Source organism: Triturus cristatus, chromosome 10, assembly GCF_964204655.1.
Source record: "Triturus cristatus chromosome 10, aTriCri1.1, whole genome shotgun sequence".
NCBI lineage: Eukaryota > Metazoa > Chordata > Amphibia > Caudata > Salamandridae > Triturus > Triturus cristatus.
Genome location: NC_140593.1, coordinates 610,182,321 through 610,202,828, shown reverse-complemented (window position 1 = coordinate 610,202,828; position 20,508 = coordinate 610,182,321). Strand labels below are relative to the sequence as shown.

The 20,508-nt window shown below is 40.5% G+C and overlaps 1 protein-coding gene across 1 annotated transcript in view; it reads left to right on the top strand.

Moving 5' to 3' along the window:
• APOLTP (apolipoprotein lipid transfer particle homolog) overlaps positions 1 to 20,508 on the top strand; it is a 1,292,669-nt gene that overhangs the window by 682,596 nt on the left and 589,565 nt on the right. The window contains exons 22-24 of the mRNA XM_085632129.1: positions 15,054 to 15,213; positions 17,782 to 17,861; positions 18,826 to 19,006. Coding sequence (XP_085488255.1) covers positions 15,054 to 15,213; positions 17,782 to 17,861; positions 18,826 to 19,006 — 421 coding nt within the window. The remainder of the gene's footprint in view (positions 1 to 15,053; positions 15,214 to 17,781; positions 17,862 to 18,825; positions 19,007 to 20,508) is intronic.

Below are 20,508 nucleotides of genomic sequence, written 5' to 3'. Positions count from 1 at the left end.
TATCCATTGATGTTTGTGCATGTAGTCCAATTAGTGTAGTCTTCTTAAAAATATATATACAGATACATTATTTTAATGTCCCCAGTAAATTTAAAGCTGTGGTGAATTCCTCAGGTGATATAACATTCCATAAATTAGTTGTTTATCTTTTTCATTCATCTGTGTTCCGGTCTCAAGCGGACCCTTTTCATTTACTCCTGTGCAAGGAGTCACATCTTGCACAGGAGTACATGAAAAGCCTATGAATTCTTGAAGCGGGAGAGCAGGGTGATCAGTGTGGTTTGTGAACTTCTCCATCAGTTGGTTTCTTTTCTACAGAATGGCTTGTCAGGATGAAGGTTTCACATAAGCAGCAATAAGTGCTTTTTAAAACATTTGTAAATAAAATAATATTTATTTATAATTGAATTTTGTTATCATTAAAATAAATGTATATAATTTTAACAAATTTAAATAAATACATTTATCTTAACTATATTTCCTATCTGGTTTTATTTAATGACCCTACCTCCATTTTTGTCTTTTGGTGCGTTTTGCAGTATCTGTCAGTCATTATGGGTGGTTGCTGGGGTTACGTTTATGATTTATTTGGGTCCCTTTTTCCCTGTAGTAACTATAGAACTGCAGCTTGTGAACTGAAATAAGCTTAAACGTTTGTGGGTGAGTGCATATCCCTCGTTAATCCCCTCCCGAGCTCTCCTTTAAATCCTTCTTACTCCTCCCAAAATCCCTCCACATTAGTGGCAAGTATTACTAAATGTACTTCTAGGGGCGGCTTGTGACATTTGAAAGTCGTGGGGCATAAAAGTTGGTTAAGAGGTTGCCATAGCGACTGAGGTGAGCAAGCCCAATTGTCATAAGAGTGGTTTGGCAGGGGTCTTCCCCAAGACGTTTTTGAAAAATTGAGGTCAAACTAGTGCATTTCAGAGCAAATGGGAAAGATATATGAGGCCCAGGGCAGGGGCAACAGCTTCACTCATTTTCTGCTCCCTCCTTAGAGTCGGTCAAGTCAGGATTCAAATCCCCCCACCATGAACTATTGCTGGATCCTGACACCTTGAACAAGTAAAGGTTGCCTTCTGTATTGTGGTGCCATATGCTCGAATTGCGCACATAGAAGATGTAATGTGTAGAATACTGCACCTTTTATTTATCACAAGGCAGACTCTGGACACTATGAGACAGGGTGCATGCTGGTAGGTGAAAGTGACCTCGGACATATCCAATCTGCATGACATGGTGTGTGTTCTGGGTGGATGCTCTTCAGGTGTATGCAGGTGGCAATACCTTCTGAACCAGGTATTGAATAAGTCACAAACGTAGACTGGTTATACTAGTGATTGCTGCACTGTGCCTATCTATTGCCTTGTTACATGTTTAAGTTGATTGGTGTTTATATAACATATGTTTTATATGGTATGTATAGTTTATGTATGCACATGATTAGCAGGTATATAGCCAGGTTTCTATGGGGTGTTCTCATTGTAATTACAGTTAACAGAATGTGCTTATCTATTATTCTTCTTGACAGTAAAGGGGTCTCAACAAGCACTGGGCTTCCTTTTTACTACTATCTTCCTTGAGGAACACGCCGTGATATTTAAAACCCTGCTCAGGCGACTGCCGACTTCAAACGTATATGTGAAATACACTGTACTGCGTCAAGCTTTTTAAAGACTTGCTTTACTGTCAAGAATAAACACATTGATTCAAGCCCTGATGAAGTTCCCCTTGAGGGAATGAAACGCGTTGGCTGACCATCCTTTTACCAACCTAAACCTATTTTGAAATAAAGAGGATATTTAGTTACACCTGTTTTGGCTCATTGGACTATCTCATTTGTGCACCCCCTTTCTTTCGTTTGTTTAGGTTTCTATGGGGTGTTGTCATTGTAATTACAGTTAACAGAATGTGCTTATCTATTATTCTTCTTGACAGTAAAGGGGTCTCAACAAGCACTGGGCTTCCTTTTTACTGTTATCTGTGTCACCTCTTAATTGCCTCTAGAAAGAATGTGTAAGCTACATTTCCTAAAAGCAGAATTTTCAACAGGTTTACATCCACAAATTGCATGCAGAAATTCTCCACCTGCTACATTCCTTAAAATCCTGCATTAAAAATTGACATTCGATCAAACTTTGTTGTTGTTACTAACTTATATACCTGTTCTTATTAATTCCAGCAAGCAATTGCTTCTCACATAGCCCCCTCTAATGATCACACCTCATATTCCTCTGTATCACCGTCCTATGAGTTACTTGAGTTGCCTCAAGTACTAAGTTGCCATTTACAGGATTGTAATGTAGATGTTGCTACTGAAAGAGCAATCGCCATCAGCAAACTCTGAGTTAGGAAGCTGTGGATTGGAAGCACTGACACTTTCAGGGCGAGTGAGGGAGTCGAAGCAGCAGGAAAGGCAGTGAGACCATCTCGGTGATAGCCTTTTGGAGGCTGGTAAAAGCCCCCCTTGGATTGCTTGTCAGTAAGCATAGTTTTCCTTTCTTTGTAGACGGCTTTTACAGGCCACCCTGAATCTGGGGAGGAAATAGTATGCAGAGGTATGCAAGAATGAGAGGAGCCAAGAATAGGAGGTTTTAACAGTAATAGTTGTGATGTCCAGGACGATTAGGCATTGACGATGCTGCTGCATCACATAACTTATTTTATATTATGCATACATGGATAATGATATGCCCTTCCCCCCAGCCCGACTAAAGTTTAGACCGATATTCACATAGGGCCATATGTATGAAACTTTGGTTTTGCGATTCTCAAATAGCGATTTTTAGAGAATCGCTATTTGAGAATCGCAAAATGCTATGTATGTAGGATTTGCAAATAATTTTGCGAATCCTACATATTCCTTAATTGCGAATTGCAAATTGCAATTCGCAATTAAGGAATACCTCCCCATTCATTCCTATGGGCCTAGAGGCCCATAGGAATGAATGAGAAGACATTCTTAATTTGCGATCCTCAATTAGAGAATCGCAAATTGAGAATGCAATTTCAAGTGTGCCAGGGTGTTAAAAGGACACCCTGTTGCACCCCTGAAATGAGCATGGGTGCACATGTGGCGCACATACATGCCCTAAGGGCATGTGTGTGCGCCACATGCCACTTTGAAAAATGCAAAAATATGCATTTTTGAAAGAAATCGCAAATTACCACCAACCAGTAGTTGGTAATTTGCGATTCCTTAAGGCCAAATTGCACTTTTTTGGTGCTTCTTACATTGCATTTAAGGAATCACAAAATTTGCGATTCCTTAAATGCAATTGCAAAATAAGGAATCGCAAATTTTGCGATTCCTTATTTTGCACGCAGATTTGCCTTCATACATACCACTTAGCAAAATTGCGATCGCAAACGCCGAAATTCGGCGAATTTCGGCGTGTGCGATCGCAATTTTGCTTGATACATATGGCCCATAGAGAGTAAGAGAGTACAACAAAGAACGAAGAAGTTAATCATTCATGAACAACAGAACACCAGGGTTGATGTAAAGTGGCGGTAAGCATCCACAGGAAAGGCTGTACAATCCTGCAGTAAACAATTAATAATGTCACATTACTCAGAGCGGGTCACAAAATGTTAGCAGAGAGATTCACAGAGAATGTAACCACTTTGTAACCTTTGTGTCCCACAGTAAAAGAACTACAGTCTCAACTTATTTATGGGCTTTAGCATTTACAGACAATGGGTGGAACTCCCGAAAGATATTTAGCGCTACGCAGAGACATATGCTGGGGGCGTATTCACGCCCCTAGTGGTTCGAACTGGAAGAACCATAGACGTGTGTTAGGCTAAAACGCTTGATATTTTATCTGAAAAAAGAAAAGGAATCTTCCCAAGTACGTACGGTGCATAATTTTAGAAGGCAATTTACTGACCGTCGAAGGCTGTGTGCTGTGTTTGTCACAAAGGACAATTGCAGTGCTGCATTCTTGAAACCATTTATCGGAGTGAGGCTAATGGGCTATAAGAAAGGCATCAACCGTATGGATGCTGAAGCTAAACCTGCATTGTTAACACTAAACCCGCACCGATATTACCGCAATCTTCTCTTCTTCTGATTCCTGTGAGCATAGTTATTTCCACAGGGATTACATTACTGATTGTACCCTTCGAAAAAAGACGTGCCCCTGCACAACCCTATCCTTAGTCTATTTTGATTTATTGTACTTAGATTAAGACCTTAATGCAAGCATCTGGCTGCAAATATTACATCGCTCTTTCAGATCTGATTGCACTAACTACATTCATAGTTCTGTAATAATTTGAGTATTCGTACTTTCATGTAAGCTAGGCAGTGTGCCGCCATCCAGTAATCCTCCTTCTGCGCCTGCGCTGCCAGCCTCTCTTAATGCACGCAGGACCGTTAGTTAATTCTCACCTGTAGCTGCCAATCAAGTCACTGCTCTCATGCTGTTTATATTATTAAACAGCATGAAAGCAGCAGCAGGGTTTGCAGGAGTAGATGAACACAGTGCCCCAGCGGAGACTCGGGGGCTGGGTTTGTACTTACCTCGGCTCCCTGACACAGAGCAAATTGCTGAGGCCTGAAGTGTACATGTCGGCCTGGTCAAGGGCAACATACTGGCTAGCTTGACATGCGCAATTCACTTAATTGTATGGCCACCTTATACTGCCTATCAACATGAATGGCCACATGATTGGCCACACCTTAGCCAACACCAGGAGAGAGAGAGTTGCGGCCCTGTAACTTTACAAAGGTTCATACGGGACAAACCATTTTAATTTATGAAATGTGAGGTACCATGTACCTGTTTTGTGGTGGCTTTTGCAGGCAGGGGGAATGCTCCAGCGTTCCTACTGGTGAGCCGCCCATGTGTACTACAAAACGCAGTTTGTGAATATGCCCATTTTGCCGATGATTTGTCGGTGGATTGAAGAAAAAGCAGGAATCGCGTATCAAGGCGATCATCTGTTATTTTGGTGACATGAAATTGAGCACACATCAACGCATATTAGAAGCTCTACTTTAAATTCTTGACGCTATATTACAGATGATATTTCATTATTTTGTGATGGCATGAAATTAAGCGTCCATCAAAGCCAAGTAGAATTTTCGTCTTAAATCTCCTAAAGCTACTCAACAGATGAGAATTCAGCTATTTTTCGAAAACGATTTCTTTACAAATTTGAAAGTCATCACCGTAATTGGTTAGCATTTTTCATCTTTTGAATAATTGATTCTTCAGATATATTGAAACACATTGTTACCGATCAAGATATTGAGGATTTCCTACATATCAAGTAGGACACACAGTCTTTTTTCTTATTTCTTCAATCTTCAATCATCAAATATAAAGATTTTGAAACCTGACTTGCTCTCAGTTCAAGCCCTGAAGAATTTCCGTTTAAATTGTTCTTTAAAGGAAAGAAACGCGTTGGCTGTTTTTGTGTACTTATCGGCTATGAAATAAAAGCTAAACAAAGATAAAAAAGAAATATTTTGGACTCTCTATTCTTGTATAGTGCACCTCTATTTGTTATAGCTAAATTGTCAGATATCGTTTCTGAGGCACCATTAGGTGAAGGATGCCAGAGCATATTGTGCACTAACAGCCTAATAAGGCAGCGGCATCACAAAATGTGAGGTGCTACCATTCAAGTCCGTCACCTTCTAGTTGTTTTTTGATATCATCAGTCTCCCATTCTCTGACTGAGTGCCAAACCACAACACTCAGACCAATCACAACACTGCATTGCAGCATTTGGATTGGCTATCGGAAGGCTGGGAGCCGGGAGCTTACTGCTTCCTGCCCTGGAAGCGGACCAAGAGGACCAAGAGGAGGCGGGGTGCCAGACATGTAAGTGTTGTTTGTGGGTTTTTTCCACCTCCTTCCTCCGCCACACTCCCCCCCCGCCCATGCGACCCGCATCCTCACCGCCGTTAAATGCCAGCCGCCACTGATAAGCTTAGCTTGCCTACATAAAAAATTTAGGGGCTTATGTATGAGCTCCTTGCGACACTTCTACGCCGCCATTGCATCACTTTTCGTGACGCAGTGGCGGCATAAACAATGCACCACATTGCAGCATATTCACAAGGTGACGCATCTAGGCAGATGCATCACTTTGTAAACCCCTGTGCTACTTTATACCTGCGTCAGGTACAATGTATGCAGGGTGTGTGTTCTGGCAAAAAAAAAGCCTCGTAGAAGTGGTGCAGTGAATTCTATCAGATTTCACTGCACCACTTCTAGGACGCCACTGCGTGAAATTCTTAAGCCTGCGACATGGCAGGCATAAGGGTGACGCAGTGCTATAATCATAGCCCTCCCCCTGCATTGCTGGAGTTGCGTCACGTTTCAGACACAACTCCAGCAATGCGTCAGTTTTGCACCGACAGGTACGTCAGGATTCCTGACGCATCTATCACTCCTTGCAACATGGAGCGCTCTACAATAAATATGGTGCATTCATCGTGTCGCAAGGAGGGTGCAGTGAAAACTGTCACATCGCTGTTTTCACACAACGATGCAGCAGTTTTCATAAATAAGCCCCCTAGACTTTAGATGCATAGAGTGCATTTGAAACTGATTGATAGTAATATTGAGCCTAGCAGATACATTTGATAATGGTCTCCTGCAATTTGAGCAATAACATAAGCAAGGAATAAAATCATACATCCCAGATATAAATCACGATGGCAACATGTTGCTGTTTCAGCCATGTTTTGGATAACCTTTCTGCGCATAGGTTCTAAAGAGTGATAAAGTGGTTGTTTAGACAGTTTCATGATTTCATGATTCAGCGGTTCATGATTTTCAGCCACAAAGTGTACCATATTTCTTTAGTGTGGTCTTTCCCTCATGTTGTTATTTCAGATATTATTAACATTTGCTTTGTTTCTTTATTTTATTTAGTGCAGAATATGAAAAGATCAGTGATTTCTTGGAACCTTTTGTGATTTGAATATATGGTGATCTATTTGTGGACAATTGAGAGCTTATTGTTTCACTAATTATGTTGAATCAAGTTAAGCAGTTTTCTTTTATTCCCCCAGAATGCTGAAGTAGGCTTTTGTTTCAGGGAAGATCGCTATGAGAGGAATTTCAATTTCTATTTTATAAAATGAATATGGTACTTACAAAGTAAATGCACATTATTGTGACCCCAGCACCCACGTCCTTCGTGGCCTCTTCAAATAATTCAGATAAGACACACATTTTCTTACTAAAGGCATTCATGCTTTAAGTTGAAACTATAGCAATAGCAGGAGCCGAATGGCAGGACCAAAAATCTAAGATGCAAAAGCAAGAAAAAATGCCATGGCCAGATACCCTTGAGTCTGAAGACATGACACTCTATGGAATCTGTAAGTCATTTTAAGCACAGTAGTTCACTTTTTCCACCAAAATCCTTGCAGGTATGAATACATAGGACAGATCTCCAAGGTCTGTTAGATTCTTGGTATATGTTCATAGAATACATCTATCCTTTTCTCTTGCTTGTTATCAAGAGTAGCACATTTATGCATATCATATTCTTCAACTAAAAAACACAGGAACAACAATGGAAGAAAACATGCACCACAAAGTATTTGGACTACTTGATTTCCCCCTGCAAATAAAACTTGAAAAGGATGCACTCTGGTTCTGTCAGAAATAACCTACAGAAGTGCAAAAAGGTAACTAGTGTCTTCCTCCAAAATATAGGAAGCACGATTAATAGCATCATCAATAAATACAGAATTTTACAGGTACGCAAGAGTCACTTCTCAGAGTGACAAAATGTTAACTATTGCTACCTCTTAGACTTTTCTGTACTAATAGTGATCTTTAATGGTGGTTGATGTGCAGCCACAAGCCATGCATCAAAAACTGAACAGTGGGGCATACAAATGATCCATAAAAACTGACACTGGCTAGAAAATCTCTAATCCTGTGTTTCCTTAAACCATCGGATATCACACATGTCCTGTTCCCCTCAAGGAATCTATGGCTTTTCCAGATAAAACAAAAACTAGCAGTTGTCACTCACCCTACCCGATGAATCATGCTGCTGTGGATAGAGGAGTTAGGTTCTAGACACACCAGTCAGACATCTCTCATCTGCAGGGGATTTTGCAGAGCCCTATCCCAAACCCCCAAATTGCACTCGCGCACGCGCACTCACACATTTTATAATGGACTAATTATTGTGCAATGATCTTTCACAAATCATTTAAGAACTATCATAATACATTTCAATATCTCATTGACAATGAAAGAAAGATATATTCGAATCATATATCATTACACATTCCTTAACAGTCAGTCTAAAACCCTACCTAAGTTACCAATTGCTGACTGCAACTATTGTATTTCCATAGATGTATGCCGAGTCATATATATCCCACCATACATCTTGCCATGAGGTATGAAGTTGGAGAATCACTCTCAGCATCCCTCTAGTAACCAGTCCATCTTCCATGCTGCATCCAAATCTCTGCTATCTTTTTGCCTTTTTAATGTATGGTAGTCTACGGAACTAAGGGGCATATCAGCAACACCCGGCGATAATTATCGCTCAGCGCTCTTAGCGTGAGGATAATTATCGCCGTGTAACGTGGATTTTTATCGCTGAGATAGCGTGCTATTAGCAAAACGTATCTCCTCAGCGATAAAAATCCTCACGCTAACTGCCTAACGTGAGATTATCGCTGGAAACCCAGCGATAATCTCACGCAATGTGGCGTTAGCTTGCTGATAGGGACTCACAAACTTAGCCATGATATCCACCTTCCATAGGTTATCATGGCTAAGTCAGTCCTGAAGCAGGCGTAAGGAAAGTAGCGATAACAGGGGTTATCGCTACTTTTCCTGACGCAATGCTTCATAGCGTGGGGCTTGATGATAGGAGAAATGTCGCTTAGCGACATTTCTCCTGTCATGTTAGGTCAGGAACGCCCACTTTGCATCTCATTAGAGACGCAAAGCTGGGCGTTAGGAATCCTGACGCTAGAGCAAGGTTTCACGCGTTAGCGTGGCCTTGCTAATTAGGTGATAAAATTATCGCCGCTTTTTGGCCGAAAACGGCCGCAAAAGCGGCGACAATTTTTTATTGCCTGCTTTTAAATATGCCCTTAAGAGGGACCGCTTGTTTAGCTCCTGTATTCATTACACAGGATAGCTAGACAATGCCTCTGTTTTATTTTCAGGAAGGACACAAAAACTCCGTCCATACGAGAGGAACTACACAAGGTTATGCTAGCTTACTATGTAATGTTAAGTGCCACAGAGAGTGGGAAACGTCCTTCTCTGGCATGTTATTATTTGATTTCTCAAATCAAGTGGTGTCCGCCATATTGAATTAGTAAATAGAAAAAGCAAAGAAAATGATGCCCTCTTCATGACGCATGCGGAGGCATACGTTGTTATGCATGTGGAATGGCTGTGGCTACATCATCACTGTTTTTTCCTTTTTTCTCCGATGCTGCACAGCCTCAGCAAGAAGCTTTTTCTATTACCTGATGCTGCACAGCATCAGTAAAGAGCATACGCAAAGATAATGGATTAAAAACATGAGAGCTATTGGCTTTACCAATGTTTGCTTTTTTAAAGAGACAATTTATGAACAAGACAAAGTAGCGCAAAGGGGGTTGTAGAACTTCCAGTGTGCCCAGTCATAGCATTTACATGTGTTTCAAGTGCCTCATATATGTCATGCATGTACCAAGACTACGTTTTGATTGACTGAGCTGTAGAGAGCTTGTCAAGCCATTATACAGGCCCTCATTCCAACCTGTGCAACAAATTATGAGGAAAAACCACAATCTTTTCCCAGATATATTTTTGTAGGTAAAACCTGGGAGAATGTGTGCAGGTAAAATAACTCTCAATTTAAAATGTACAGCTTCTTATGGCAGAAAACATTATTTATTCCTTATTGTTGTATAAAACATTTTATTGGCATTTGTATAGTATATAAAAGCAACACAACAAAACCAAACAAAATATTGCTCACTTCCAGTTTAAGCTTGGTACATGAACCATGTATGGTTAGCCTAACAATACACACAAAATTACCAGTACTCAGGCAGAAATAGCAGGGTAACTGGTAGGGACAAATTCAACACACTTAAATCAAAATTTGAAAATAACTCTAACATGCCCTCTAAAAGTTGGTGTTTTTTCTGAAAACAGCCCCTCGCCTGCTAAATTGGCTTTTCTAGCATCACACATCTGTCTATTGCCCACAGACAGTCGTGATAAAGAGGGGCAGATGCCAAAATCCAGTATTTAGCAATATCCCATTCTCAGATGGAACCCCTAATTAATAATTATATCTAACTATGACATTGAATGATTTTGTTTAAATAATACACAGCAGTGCTAGCCTCAGGGACAAGTCAGTTGGTAAGCTGAGTACTTCAGATTATGTACTGGCATTTCAATGCCAGTAGATGTGGATTGCCTCACTGTCCCATATGACATGCATTTAAAAAATAAGATGCTAGGAGTTTGACATGGAGGCTGTTCTAGGTTCTAGTCGGCTCCATACCTTTAGAATGAGCGAGGTGGGAATCTCTATCCGGCTCTTAAACTCTAACACCCCACGAAGGGAGTCAGAACACTAGAAGCTGGATACTCTGCAAGCAGAGATGACAGCGTCTGGTCAGTGTGTCAGGCCGGGATATGGTCTCTTCCGAACTTGCCATGGCGAACCGTGCAGTCAAGTCGTGCTGAGTCATGCAGTGGTTTGCCATGGTAAGGGAAGGCATATTTATACCTGGAAGGTGCTTAGGAAAGCTAGCATTGACGTAAAGTCGGGCAGAGGAAGACGTCATGGATGAACCCCTAAGAAATAGTAGTTCATGCATAATATATGAGTTCTTGGAGAAATCAATAATCCTAGCTAAGGAATGTCCCGTTCGGCTTAAGGGTCTGGTTTCTAAGAACTCGTTGTGACGTGGGATGGATGGATGTAGGTGACCATGCCTGTATTTGGTTAGCATGGCTAATGCCTAAATAAGGACTGGGATTCTATGCCTAAATAAGGGCAATGTAAATTGTGCCTATAAAAGGACAAGTTTCAAGGAAACAAAGATAAGGTGCACAATATTTTGGAACATTATATCCTTCAACGTTGAACAAACCAAACAGCTAATACATAGGATTTTCGTCCTACTCAGCTATGGCGGATATTATCCCTACCCACTGCAGACGTCTTATGGAGTTTCATGAGTCGGGCTCTCTGAGAAAAGCACGACTGAGTTACTTCAGTATCTAACGTTAAATTAGTGCCTTACCAAACCGTTGGGCGCCATGTAGTGTAGTTCCTATTTCCCTTATAGACTCTGCGCATTGGAATAATATACACTATAGTTTTTGCATAGGACTAAGGTCAGAATGCTCCTATCGGGTACATTAAACTTAATTACTTGTGTGTGCCAGCTAACTCAGAGGTCACTAGAAACTTCTCGAATGAACAAGAAGGGAGTAGTTTCTGACAACCGCATAAACATGACAACTTTGTTTCCCTTAGAATCGCAACGCGTCTCAGAATCATGGAAACAATAGATAACATTTTCACTCAGTCAATTGTGCATGCTTAGTTTCTTCAGAGTTACACAGAAATAGATTGACGGGCGTTTCAATAAAAGGGTTTATTGAACAGTCTTGTTTCTCGTGTAAGAGATATGAGCTGTTACAATCGCTAGACAGTAAGAAGAAATAATAATGCAATAGCATTGTCTTTTAGCTATGACATGTAATCATATATACATGCATAAATAACACAGGCTAAAAAGTGAATACTCGTTTGATGCTTCTAAAATAGTCCTACCCCAGTGTACCTAACCTAAGTGTAGTACGAGGTAAGAAGTAGGTGCTGTTTTGTATAGTATGGTATATACTAAGTTTAGTATGCTAAGAGTCCCTCTAGGTTCTAGTCGGCTCCATACCTTTAGAATGAGCGAGGTGGGAATCTCTATCCGGGTCTCAAACTCTAACACCCCGCGAAGGGAGTCAGAACACTGGAAGCTGGATTCTCTGCAAGCAGGGATGACAGCGTCTAGTCAGTGCGTCAGGCCGGGATATGGTCTCTTTCGAACTTACCGTGGCGAACCGGGCTGTCAAGTCGTGCTGAGTCGTGCCGTGGTTTGCCATGGTAAGGGAAGGCATATTTATACCTGGAAGGTGCTTAGGAATGCTAGCATTGATGTAAAGTTGTTCATAGGAAGACGTCATGGATAAACCCCTAAGGAATAGTAGTTCATGCATAATATATGAGTTCTTGGAGAAATCAATAATCCTAGCTAGGGAAAGTCCCATTTGGCTTAAGGGTCTGGTTTCTAAGAACTCGTTGTGACGTGGGATGGACGGATGTAGGTGACCATGCCTGTATTTGGATAGCATGGATAATGCCTAAATAAGGACTGGGATTCTATGCCTAAATAAGGGCAATGTGAATTGTGCCTATATAAGGATATGATTCAGGGAAACCTATATACGGGTATCTAAATCGAAACACAACAGTTCATGGAAGCCAAAATATTGTTGCATTGTCTGGCATTCCAACATTTAGAATTCACAATGGGGTGGCAGTACCACACATGGTAAATACCACAACCATCTGCATCAATATTTACTGGGTTTGTTATTACCTCCCAAATTAAGAGCCAACTCATAATGAGACCCAGAGTAACTAATTCATGCAGTTCATGAGCACAGAGAAGTAATTCCCATGATATGGGTTTTGAAAACAGTCCTTAAGAGATAAAACTTTAATTTATTACTATTTGACTGGCTGGAGGTACTGCAGTTTCTGATATTCTCTGCATTGAAGTTCCAGGCACATTGTCAGCTGGCCAAACTATCCTGAAGGAGAAATTTTTTAAAGATAATATTATTATTATTATTGATAATATGGCGCACAAATCATCCTCAAAGGGATCTCTAGGTGTCTGGGGAGGCAGGCTTCCAAGAGCAAAGCAACTCAGTTGAATAACCAGGTTTTTAGGTGCTTCTTAAAAATGGTTAGGTTGGGGCATGAGCGCAAATCTAGGGGCAACATATTCCAGTAATTAGGAGCCAGATAGGAGAAGGCACGGCCCCCCATCTTAGCTTTTTTAATTCTTGTCATTTGGAGAAGCTTTTGGCTGACGGATCTTAGCAGTCGCGCCGGAGTGTACCATACCAGCTTCTTTGTGAGGTATATGGGTCCTTGTCCGAAGAGTGCTTTAAAAACTAGGCACAAAAGTTTAAAAAGTGCCCTCTTTCTTATCGGCAGCCAATGCAGCTCTCTCAATAGCGGTAAAGATGGAGTAAGTGGAGGCTTATTTAAGGCTAGACGGGCAGCCGTGTTTTGCACGACTTGTAGCCTCGAAAACAGGTCCTTCCTCACCCCCATTAGGAGAGCATTCCCGTAATCCAGCCTACTGACTAGCAGTGACTGGATCAGAACTCTTCTAGCAGAGAGGGGAACCCACGGGAAGACCTTCTTCAAGGTTTGAATCAGGACGAAACATTTGCCTGATAGAATTTTAACATGTTCTTCCATGGATAAATAGTTATCCATTGCAATGCCCACATTTTTTACCCATTTTTTAGGGGAATGGGGTAATCCTAGTTCCTCCGGCCACCACCCATCCGTCCACAATTCCTTCGCTTTACCAAACAGTAGGATCTCTGTCTTGTTGGAAGATATGAGCTTTAGACTCCAGTATCCAGAAATGTCAAGACCAATTTTCAACTTCATCTGCCCATTCAGACTTGGTGATCCCTTTCCTTACATTATCATCTATTCTCCCATGGTGATATTGTGTTCCGGGCTAACAAAAGCATGTAGTGAGAGACTAAACACCTCTGATTGTCTCAAGGTGTCTATGACTTTGTGCACTATCAATCCCCTTGCTAAAGGTATTTTATCACTTGTTTAAAAGCGTATATAAATACAGATCTGAGGACATGAAGAGGAATAATGTGTTTCCTGACTACAACTCAATATACTGCCCACTCTTCATGTCCACCAGTGTTGCATCTACTTGTTATAGGTCTTACAAAAAATCATGTATTTGTTTTATTCAAAAGGAGTTTTTTTCTTCCTGTAAACACACTTTTTCAATTCCAAGACATTGTTCCCTCTTTCGCAGCCCACTAAGGAAAACTGTCTTTTCATTTCCCATTTCTTTTGGATTGTTCTGTATTTTGTTTAGGTTTTTATGAATTCTAATGTCACGAACAATCAACATAACTAATTTGTAGCTCCATTTGGGCAGCAGGACATTGTATCCTCCATTTCTCAGTGGATTGATCTGGGTCACCCAGTGATCGCAATCAAAGCATGGTTGCAAACATGGCCTAACCTTCCCAGGGGTTTGTAACTGCATTGTTGTGATTTTGTGTTTTCGTTGCAGTTTTGTACCAATGTTTGCATCATCTAATGATCACCAGTTGTATATAGTGTGCATTGCAAGGGACCCTTGATCTCTTTCTATTGGTTTACATTCATTGCAAATTGTTATTTGTATTGTGTGTATCCTTTCTATCATTTTAAATACCGTTTGTAGAGTAAAACCATGTACTTATTACTGATGCAATATTAAACTCCTAAGCATTCACGACTCCCGCTGCGCATTGATATATTTATTGTAATTGTGATAATTGTGTTGCTCTGTATCTAGACTCAGCCCATTGAGCTAGGCCTTGAATGCTCACCAACATTTACGAAGAGTCAAGGAAGCTTAGGAAGGCCAACTGTCTGCTGTCGACCACATACCTAGTGCACTGATGGTTCGTTTGGACCCTTAGCACTCTGTTTTGTAATGTTTAATGACCACATCACCTGAATGCGCCACAGAAAAAAAGTCAGACAGTGTACACTGTGATGTGGTGATGATGTGTTGGGTGCTTTTCAGTCCTCTCATACACCTATAAGCATTTCAAATTGACTAAAATATTAAGCTAGTGAAAACACTGTGAGGGGTCACCCTGTAAAGAAGGAGTGGGTAATTGAACACATTTATGTACAACTGTCTGCAGGGTTTAGGAGGTATATTAAGCCATATTAAGTACTCATAGCCTATTTGTTTTCCACAGAAAAATGGCTGGATTCCAAATGAAGCAACACTGCATTTCTTCATGGGAACCCCAAAGTCAGTCCTGAGAAGGGATGTTGGTCTAGACCTGAGCTTTAATGCACCCCAAAGGAAATTTCTAATTAAGTTCATTCACCCAAAGAAAAAGATGCAAATGGAAGGTGTGTATGTGACCATGTTGCATTTCTTTTTTCCTTGGTTATATTTTTTATTAAATTACATTGGGCTGCATTTTTAATAATTGATTGCTTCTTTACTGTTTAAAGGTCATCAGGTGAACAGCACTGACATCACTTAAGTAAGAAGTGTAGGGGATTTTCTTGTGAACTGTAATTACAGTGGGCTGAGGAAAATTCCAAAGATCCTAAAAATGTCAATCAAGCAGAATGCCAGCCACATACTTTATTCTAGTATCCTTTCTGGTTTGGACGTGTTTTATAAGGCTATTAAATAGAAAAGCTGTATTGTCATTAGTCAACTCAGCCTTTCAATCACATTATTTACAATGCCAAAAAACAGCAAAACTGCTGAGACAGAATTACAACTGCTGATAAAGCAATGGAAGGGAGATCTAGTTTTGTAGTTCTTTATACTGAGCTATGTTTTCCTGAAAGTTCATTACCTAGTAAGGAGACTTTATGGATGTTGATTTATTTGTTATACTGTTGAAGTTGGGATCCTGAGTTTGGCAAGTGCACCATTTATATCTGTGAACTTTTTTTATTAGCTTCATGAATCTATCTATCTATGTAGATATGTCTGTATCTATCTATCTGTCTGTCTGTCTGTCTGTCTGTCTGTCTGTCTGTCTGCCTGTCAGTCCGTCTGTCTGTCTGTCTGTCAAGGTGATGAGTCTTGGTATTATTGAAAAAGATGCTGAGGAAGTAGCCTGCAAAGGAAAACCTGCTGCTAAACTCTGTACACCAAAATCAACCTCTCTCCTGCATTTTGGATATGTTGCAGTGTCATTTTTTTTAACATAACTGATTAGACTAGAGTTAGCCAATGAATGGATGAATTAATACTTTGACAACAATAGGTGTATGAGGAAATTGAGGAAAACGGACAAACCCTTCCAAGAATTCTAAATTTAAACAAATAGTTATTTAATATAGAGGCAACGTGTTGATCTAAACTTCAATGGATTAAAGACAAAGCAAACTCGTAAATCTCTACATCGAGGGGTTGGTGGAGGTCAAAGAGCCATTTGAAGAAGAATGTGAACATCTTGAGCATTATGTGTTACAAGCTATTTAAAAAAGATTTAGCTTTAAATAGTTCTTATTCATTTAAGACCTGATCATATTCAGATCTCTAGGTAGATTGACAGTACCGTGGCTTTTTTCTCCTCTAATGTTTAACAAGGTCTGCGTGTCATCAACATACATGAATAGGGTTAAATCCATCTTCTGCAATAAGAAAGCAAGTTGATAATGCTCCACATTGCATCATCTGATATCTGTCCTGTAAAAATATTACATCTTATCCAACAATCTGTCACCGATAGAGAACTCAGGCAGGCGAAGAATGCGGGTCTGATGGTCGATGATGAAGGCCATGAATTAATAAATCTAATAAAATCAATGCCCCAACACTGTCACCAACCATGATCATCTTCATCTCTTCAATGACTAAGGCCACCTCTATCTCTGTGCCAAGGCTAAGGCAAATGTGATTGCTTTGTACAAAGTTTGAGAAGTTTTGAAGCTGACACGTTATGGCTCTTTTCGTGAGTGTAGCCATTTAGGGAGGAAGAGGTATCCGACAAAAGTTTGAGATATGAGGAATTCATGGATTGCTTCTCTAAAAGTGGTCTTCAGATGTGGGGGCACTACTGGCTTGCAAAACAAGCAGTAATAAAACAGTGCATCTTAATCACCTTACCAGGCAAGTATCAAAATAGGGAGAGGGATTCAGATTCAGATAATTCTTGAAAACCTTCAAAGATAGAAGAGAGACTGCCTCTGTTAAAATAACACTTTGGTGCACACAGAAATGTTCTACTTATCGATCAAGAATGAGGTGCATGCATGACATTCTGTAGGGGGAAAAAGGGTGAAAAAAGAATATCAAACTCCAACATAGGCAGGCACACGCGGTACCAAAGATACAAAAGAACAGGGGAACCACAACACAAAGACACTGAAGACCATGAAGCCTAAGATTATAGACTGGACTAGAGGAACAGATTTGCTTTTGATCCAAAATACTACTCTGCACCATACTTTAGTAATCCGTTGGATTTAGATTCCTAACTATGCTATTGATACTCTTGACTCCGATGTGAAGAGCAACCATTGTCGTATACATCACCTCTATTGATGCATTGTCTTCATTCAGACAAGTGTTATTCCGCAGGTCTATAGTAAGTAATATTATACATTTGCTTACGTCACTTGTGTTGTGCTTAATATATGTGCTAAACTCATGTATTTCTTACTCTGATCAAAACACAATTATACCACTATAATAGTGACTTTAAGAAAATGTTTAGACACTTTGAGCATTTCTTTTTTACATGTAATAATGCCAGTAACTTAGAATTTGTGGAAGATTCATAGGGAACTTTGGGTGCCAGTTGGACAGCACACCCGGTGTGTGCACAGAATGTGTGCCATGAACAAAAATATGATTTGTATATTCTATCTATTACATTGACATCTCCTATTGTACTAGATGACTAGCATAGGTCTGGTGCTAAACAGTTCTGAATCTGTTCTTTCTTTCAGGAAAACTTGAAGCTTCTAGAACTGCACGAATTGGACACTTGGAATTGATTGTAGATGATAAAGATATCTATTACATAAGGGTGAGTCCCCAGATTCAATGTGATTAGTTGGCCCATTTGGGAAGGAAAGGTTGAGGTGAAATAGCATCACTGTGCCAAAATGGTGCTGTTAATGACAGGTAGAAAGCAGAATTTTAGATCTTGCAAATTGCAGATATTCTTTCATACTGATTTTGCTTGGGTACTAGGGTTAATGATGGAACATCCCAAACAATGGGTGAATCCTTCATCTTACTTTATGCTTTAAAATAATGTGTGGGGAACTGAGTCATGATTTGCCACCAGTTATGCAGAGTGTGAATTAGACTTAAAAACAGTATCATGTCATCACTACCCTGCTTGGTGAAAATGATCATTTGCTATTCATTAAACATGAATTTCCACACCTAAATGAATATGCTTACAAAGGAGCTTTCACACAATTATAAGTGTGAATACATTTGTTCAAGGTGTTGGATTATGGGTGAATACCCACAAGCATGCCAAGGTATGCAAATTCACAAGATGTTTCCCACCCTTTCAGATTTACCACAGTCAAGGGTAGGATTAGATATGCTTTTGGGTTGATAAAATGGATGGAACACCAAAAAAGTGGAAAATGATTAGAAGAAGAGCATTTTTCCATGGAAACTAGTTTCCCTACATGGAAAAATAATTCAATGCATATAAACGAATGTTCTACATTTACACATTCAGAAATGTACACTTGATACTTTTCCGAATGTGAAAATGTTTTCATTTGTAGGTTCTCCTGGGTAGTTGCAAGTCGCAGGCTCCATGAAGTGCTGCTGGATTTTTCGAGGATTCCCTGAAATTTGCAAATTTGCTTCAAATGTAGAACCACAGACCATTTTTGATTTTATGAGCCAGTGTCCTTGGTACAGTCTCTTTAGCAGTTGGTTATAATTGTGTATTTTACTAAATATCTATCTAGAATTTCCTTGAAAACAGGTCTGATTACACAATTGCTTCTCTTTCATTTCAGGGGATTACTGATTTACACACAGTGAGTGGAGATCATAGATACACGGTACAGTTGGAGTTAAAGCTCTCGAAGTATGGCAGCCCAATCATTTTCTCGGGGAATATCACCAAGCAGCTCGGAAGGAAAATGGCTGTTGTTGTTGCCCTGAATAATTTATTGAAGGATACAGCATTTCTCAAAGGTTGGATACAAAAATAACTACATATTTAAATTGGACTTTTTGAAAATCAAATGTTTTTTTCTCACTTTCAAAATACCTGATTGTAAGTGTGTGACATTAATGGCAACATTCTCCTCTGGATGCAAATATTTACTACATCAACTTAAGTCCCACGTTGATAAAGATTTGAACATTATCATTTTCAAAATAAAAATGCTTCACCACTAAACTTAGCGTATCTTGCAAAATAACAAAGAAGAATTCTATTGCCCCTTTAGAACTGATGTTATCTAAATTTGTTGATATAGAAATCACTGTCTAACTAACAGCAAGTGTACTAACTAGAATTACCTATTGACTCCCTAGAATGGGGAATAACAAACTGAATTCTGAATTTTGATTGCAGGGTTCGTTGACACAGATTTTCTCCATTCTGTGGAGTTTAACACTTATATTTTCCACCTGCTTTGAGCAGGTGGTAAATAATTGTGGGGGGCTGGTCGGGGTGTGGAGGTGTGACGGGGTGTTGAGAGCATCTAGAGGGAAGCTGGACTGGGTATCTTTGCGGGGAGCCTTGTCTGCTCCTTCTATGGTGATGGAGCGGGAGTGGCGGGGGATTGGGACACTGTGTTGGTCAACTAGTATTGGTGACCATAGCGTGCTGCTGTCAAGCAAGATATTCCTGTTGAAGCAATGGCTGGTTGCCGAAAGGCATTGGAGAGTTTCCTTCCATGACGTTGTATGCTGCATTATGAGAGTGAGGTCACAATCAAGTCAGAGTTTCTGGTACACCTAATGTTTTATGACATCATCATCATGTTATGCTGACACTGACATGCTGCTCTGTCACAGTACAAAATATTAATATATCTCAATAATATGTTTTAGCTGTATCACAATTATGGGGTCGATTGCGAAGTCGGTCGGATTCGGCTCCAAATCGGATTCGGCAGACCCGAATCCGATTCGGAACCCGTCTTTCCGACCGATTCGGAAAGCGTTCCGAATGACGGATTACGATGTTCGGAAAGCTTTCAAACTTTCCGAGTCGGTTCCGAATGGCATTCGGAGAATCCGAGTCATTCGGAGCCGACTCATACAGGTCAACGGTCCGCGTTTCCGACCGAGCGATTACGATGACATATTTGGACAGCCTTTCCGATTCAGTTGTTCTGACATGGATCGACTGTTGGAATCTGACTTTGGGGGCCCATAGCAGGCCCCCCTTCACCCGGAGCCTTCCAAATGAGGCCTGTGGGGGTACCCAATGGACCCCCCTTTCAGACCATGCACAGTGTGGCAGGCAGCAAGGGGTGCCTACCACAGTGTGCATGATTTTCCCCACCCGCCCCTTTCTTCAATGTGAGCCAGCGTATTTGGTCGGAACACAGGCTCTCATTGAAGGCAATGGGAGTCCGACCAAATCGTATTTGGAACACTCGTAATCGGTCTGTCGGACTCCCCGAATCCGATTCAGTTGGAAACCATCCTGTAACTGATTCGGTCAGAATGCTTGCCGAACG